General features: G+C 39.5%; 1 protein-coding gene across 1 annotated transcript; it reads right to left on the bottom strand.

The window, feature by feature from the left end:
• Positions 1 to 314: 314 nt before the first annotated feature.
• Positions 315 to 4,358, bottom strand: kcnmb2a (potassium large conductance calcium-activated channel, subfamily M, beta member 2a). The gene is made up of 4 exons (XM_039661304.2): positions 4,312 to 4,358; positions 4,022 to 4,192; positions 2,364 to 2,559; positions 315 to 846 (listed from the first exon to the last, which is right to left on the bottom strand). The coding sequence occupies exons 1-4, from the start codon at positions 4,356 to 4,358 to the stop codon at positions 562 to 564; spliced, it is 699 nt and encodes a 232-aa protein (XP_039517238.2). The 3' UTR covers positions 315 to 561.
• Positions 4,359 to 5,729: the final 1,371 nt, after the last annotated feature.

Here is a 5,729-nt window from a genome sequence, read left to right as displayed (position 1 = left end):
TATTCTAGAAACAAACTTCTTGTATTTATTTATGTCATTACTGTGACGCTGCCTCGCAAAACGTTTGGCCATTTTCTAAAAAAATAAAAATTCAATATATACTTTTAACCACAAATGGCATTACGTCATCACGTGGGAAATGGGAAAAAATCCTGGAATGTTTTCCTCAAAAACCTTAACTTCTTTTCAACTGAAGAAATACAGACATGGACATCTTGGATGACATGGGGTTGAGTAAATTATCAGGAAATTTAATTTGAAAGTGAACTAATAATTTAACTGAGTCAACTGAAGAGTGACAGAAAGGTTAGATATTTAATGTTTATATTACACTGCATCATTATTTTGCACTATTAAAAACTCGTCATCTGAACAGCACTAGCTCCATCTGGAATAGTGCTTCAGAGATATGATTTGTGGTTACAATATAGCTTAGCCATGGAAGACTGACATATCAATTTCCAGTCAATCCAGTCAACAGCAGGAGACCAAAAACCATTTCAAAGAGAAAGTAAAGTTCATTCATTCACTTCACCAAGTCTATAAATGACTGCGCCCCTTTCACTTTGGAGCTTTGCCAATTTGTTCACAGAGTGTGGAAAGGTATTGAGTGAGCTTGACCATGAGTATGATGAGGGCTCCTCCAGAACACATGCAGGATGGCCAGAAGAGAGAGTGGAAAACTGCACTGCTGCTATGCGGATGGTTCAGAAGGATACTGGTCTGATGCTCGCTGGAGTCGTGGAAACATGTGACCTGCTGGAGTGTCTTCAGATGTTCGGAAATATTCTGGAACATAACACGCAGGACGCTGTGGTCCTTCTGGCATTTTGGCACATAAAAACACTGTGGAAAAATAAATTAAAAATCTACTTTAAACAGTGAAAACAAAACCACAAGTTATTATTTATTAAGGTTATTTTCCAGTTTTGCATCTATTATTTACTTAAAATATATCCAAATATGCACATTTAAATAACCACACTATATTGGTCAAATGTTTCTTGTCAGTGAGATATTTCCTGCTGAAAAATCCAGCCTCAGACGCTAAACCCAAATCATGCAGGCGAATAAACTCAACCGATGCATTAACGTGAACAGACAAATGAACATTAAGAAGACTGCATCCGAAGCAAATGGGAACTAATGACAAACACCTGTGATGATTAATGAATCTCCATAGTAACTAAAAAGTGGCAGGAAACTAAACAAAGGACAACAAGAACAAGGGCTGTGAACACAACACCGTTTTCAACTAAAACGTGAAACTTTTTAAGCATTTCGGCGGTTCAGCTACACGACAACTGCGTTTTGGGTGCCTGAAAACGCAAAGTTTTGAAAAAAGGGTTTCAAGTTTTTAGTCGTTTTCTCAGATCCGTTTCGACAATGGTGTCGTTTGTATGTGGAAAACTCGTACCTAAACTCATATCAAAAACATAGGAGTCTAAGAGCAAGATAACTGAAAGTCAGCATGAATTCCATGTTGATAATAGGCTATTGTAAATGTCACAATACTGTTTTTACTGTATATTTGATTGAATAAATGCAGCCTGAGTGTGCATAAGAGATTTCTTTCAGAAACATTTGAAAAATCTTGTTGAGCCAAAACTTGCACTTGGAGCTTAGAGTCATTTTAGAGTTTTAGAGTCATTTAGAAAGTTTTAGAGTCATGTCGCGTTGATGGTTGCAAGACCGTGACCTCTCTAACTGTATGACGTAGGACCAATGTTTAGGAGCTATGACCACAAAATGTGCCATGACTGGCCATCTTTCGTCTGGGACAGCCCAAAATCAATGTGTACCCGACATAAGTTGCTCAAAGGAGTTTCATTTAAAGATTCTGCTCATCCATTTTGCTGACTTCCACCATTTTATTATATCATTGGCTGCATCCAAAATCACATACTTCCCTACTATATAGTAGGTGAAAAACAGTATGTGGCAAAAGAAATATGTCCGAATTCACAGTCCTCATAAAAGAGTAGGCAAAAAGACCCCAGATGACCTACAACTTTCAGCAAGATTCTGAATTGTGGATACAATGGATACTTTGCTATTCCATGAGGCCACAGGAGAGAATTTGAAAATGACAGTGAAGGGACATATGGTAGGTCACATGATAATCATAACATGGTGAATGTGTAGTGCGTCCGGATTACAATCCTACTACACAAATATAATGTACTTTTTTAGCAGTAGCATTAGTACTTACTCAAGAGAGTGTGTGATTTGGGATGCAGCAAATCCAATGTCAGCACACCTAACATGCAAAATGAATGAATTCCTTCACTTTTGAAAATCCTCCATTCGATTTAAATGTAATCTCATTGTTGTTTGAAAGAAACCACAATTGAAATATTAACCTCAGAAGTGACGTCCAGCATCTCCTCATTGTGAAAGAGCAGCCCGATACGGCCGGTGGCGTTCAGGCTGACGTAGACCTGTAGACAGGGGAACTCAGAGCTTCTCCAGCAGTCAGAGCCACAGTTGTACGAACAATTGATATCCTTCGTAAGAGTGGAGTTAAGCACAATACAGGTGGTCTCATCTGTCAATACACTGCATTTTACAACAGAAATAACACTTTTAAAAGAAAGATAACTCGTATAAGTCACACTTAAAGGCTCCAAAAACATATTTGAAATACACTCACCTAAAGGATTATAGGAACACGTGTTCAATTTCTCTTTAATGCAATTATCTAATCAACCAATCACATGGTAGTTGCTTCAATGCATTTAGGGGTGTGGTCCTGGTCAATACAATCTCCTGAACTCCAAACTGAATGTCAGAATGGGAAAGAAAGGTGATTTAAGCAATTTTGAGCGTGGCATGGTTGTTGGTGCCACACAGGCCAGTCTGAGTATTTACCTGCTCAGTTACTTGGATTTTCACACACAAACATTTCTAGGGTTTACAAAGAATGGTGTGAAAAGGGAAAAACATCCAGTATGCGGCAGTCCTGTGGGCGAAAATGCTTTGTTGATGCTAGAGGTCAGAGGAGAATGGGCCGACTGATTCAAGCTGATAGAAGAGCAACTTTGACTGAAATAACCACTCGTTACAACCGAGGTATGCAGCAAAGCATTTGTGAAGCCACAACACGCACAACCTTGAGGCCGATGGGCTACAACAGCTGAAGACCACACCGGGTACTACTCAAACGCCATGAGAGTACCGAGGCGCTGAACGTTTTTTTCACGCTGAAGCGCCGAGCGCCCAGTGTTTTTACTGGTCGCTGGGAGTTGAAAAATGTTCAACTTTGGATAAAAACGCAGCACTCATCACTCTCACTTTTTACCCAGCCAATCACAGTGGAGGAGGGGCGGGACTAATACCACACCGACCAACTGTCAACATTCAAACTGCTGCGGATATTCTGTATCATAGCAACGAAACGTCTCAACGGAAAAAAGCTGGGCTGCCAAAACGCTCTCAAGCGCCTAATGCACAGCATCTTCAGCAGAGCGTCTAGCGTTTTCAGCTGGCTAAAAACGCTTTGGTGGACACACGGCCTTAGTGCCAATCGAGCATCGTTTAAATGCCACGGCCTACCTGAGCATTGTTTCTGACCATGTCCATCCCTTTATGGCCACCATTTACCCATCCTCTGATGGCTACTTCCAGCAGGATAGTGCACCATGTCACAAAGCTTATATCATTTCAAATTGGTTTCTTGAACATTACAATGAGTTCACTGCACTAAAATGGCCCCCACAGTCACCAAATCTCAACCCAATAGAGCATCTTTGGGATGTGGTGGAACTTGAGTTTCGTGCCCTGGATGTGCATCCCACAAATCTCCATCAACTGCAAGATGATATCCTACCAATATGGGCCAACATTTCTAAAGAATGCTTTCAGCACCTTGTTGAATCACTGCCATGTAGAATTAAGGCAGTTCTGAAGGCGAAAGGGGGTCAAACACAGTATTAGTATGGTGTTCCTATAATAATCCTTTAGGTGAGGGTATGTATAGTTCAGGGCTAAATATGATTAAGCAGACGTGATGTAACACTACCTGTCTGCAAATGTGCGCACCATGGTGATACAGATCACAAAGTACATCATGATTGAGCTGAACACCATACCCAAACCCAACAGAATGGCCCGGTCCTCCCCAGCCTTCAGAGCTGTTTCTGTCCTTTTTCTGTCTTTTAGCTCATATCCCCACAGTCTCTTATGAATTACCCTGGGAAAAGATGTCCGAACAGTGAAATAGATTATATTTTATAACATATAGTTCCAGTGCTGGGTGCTGATTAGCCACATGATGACACGAATAACAATCACTAAAATTAAGTGGTAAACCTTTGTTGAATGGCTGGTGTTGTTTTGATCCCCTTCACAAAGAACATCTTGTCTGATGCCTGTCTGTGAGATCTGGAAGATCTGAGCTCTGGAAAGTCCTAAAAACAGAAAAATCCTTGGATAAGTTCCATTTCAGTTCTCTTATAAAACTAACCATAGTTTTTCATTTAGTGTATGGAAGCCAGAAGTATTGATTTTACTTTGTAAAGAATGTATTATTAATGCCTTTCCTATGTAAAGAAAGAATATATTAACAATTCACTGACAGAGCACTTCAGTGATACAAACCAGCTAAAAATGATGGTCCATAACTCTGTAAGCACAGTTTATGAATAAATCTGATGGCCTTAAGAAAGCTTGAAGGTCTTATGGTAAGAGCAATGCCTTTGCAATATCAAGTGTTTGGTTTGTTTCAGTTAGTCTACGTCCATTAAAATCTAGTTTGAAAGCAAAATGCTTTGTATATACAGTATATATATTTTTTTATACCCTTTTTCAGAAAAATGAAACCTCCCCAGAGGCTGAGCATCTCTGTCATATCCTGCTTTTTAAATAAACGGCATTTGAGTGCGTTGAATGTTGTTAGTTAGGTTGTTTGTTGGCTGTATGAGACTAAGCTAGATTAACATTAGATCATATTCTAACTTTTCATCATGTTGAACTATATAACATTGATTAGTTTTACATTAATTTGCTCACCTGTTTGCTCAAATGACAGGCAACACTCTGTCAATTCAAAGATGATGATCTTCATTTTAGTCCTCTTTTTGTCTCAAAGTCTGCTTGCCATGGTCCATAATGTTTGAACAAAACCTGGCGGAAACCGAGGGTAACGCGGATATGACGTCATTGACTGGCGACTCCTCACCCCTGCTCACACGCCCCGCCCCGTTTCCTAAAAATCGCAATTTTCTCACGATTTAAAATAAGTTGGAAACATTTGGGATATTAATCAACTAAACAAAATATATGACATTGGCCCAGTGGTTTTTGGATATTTTACTGCAAAAATCCTGCATATTGTACCTTTAAGGGGTCTGAACTGGAGTTGATGGTGGATAGGACCCCACTTACAAAATTGCCTTGCCATTATTAAGAGCATCAGGGCATGAAGAGAACTACATTATTTTTACAAGTACACACTCACATATGCTGTATCGACAATGTCAACTGTTTCTTAAGCACAACATGCTTTTGCTAAATGCAGAACGATGCCAAACATAAAGCAGAGTAAATGCATTATTGATTCACTGACCCTGGGTTTGGAAAATGGCCCAAATCTTTATTCCCAAAACAAGGAGCATGAGTCGTTCCTTTTGTCCAATGTCACATGATTTTATAAGTAATGAGATGATTGAATGCACTCAGCAATGAGGGACGTACAAATAATTTTACAAGTTCCTCTTGAGAATGAATAT

This window comes from Pimephales promelas, chromosome 5, assembly GCF_988280905.1.
Source record: "Pimephales promelas chromosome 5, fPimPro1.hap1.1, whole genome shotgun sequence".
Taxonomy (NCBI): Eukaryota; Metazoa; Chordata; class Actinopteri; order Cypriniformes; family Leuciscidae; genus Pimephales; species Pimephales promelas.
This window is presented reverse-complemented; position numbering and strand designations above follow the sequence as displayed.

What these genes read in the sequence shown, in the direction of transcription:
- kcnmb2a (XM_039661304.2), bottom strand. Translation starts at nt 4,358, where the DNA reads ATGTTCTTTGTGAAGGGGATCAAAACAACACCAGCCATTCAACAAAG. An exon ending in GTGCGCACATTTGCAGACAG is followed by an intron (nt 2,560 to 4,021) that starts GTAGTGTTACAT and finishes TGTAAAATGCAG; the next exon opens with TGTATTGACAGATGAGACCA. An exon ending in TGCTGGACGTCACTTCTGAG is followed by an intron (nt 847 to 2,363) that starts GTTAATATTTCA and finishes ATTTTTCCACAG; the next exon opens with TGTTTTTATGTGCCAAAATG.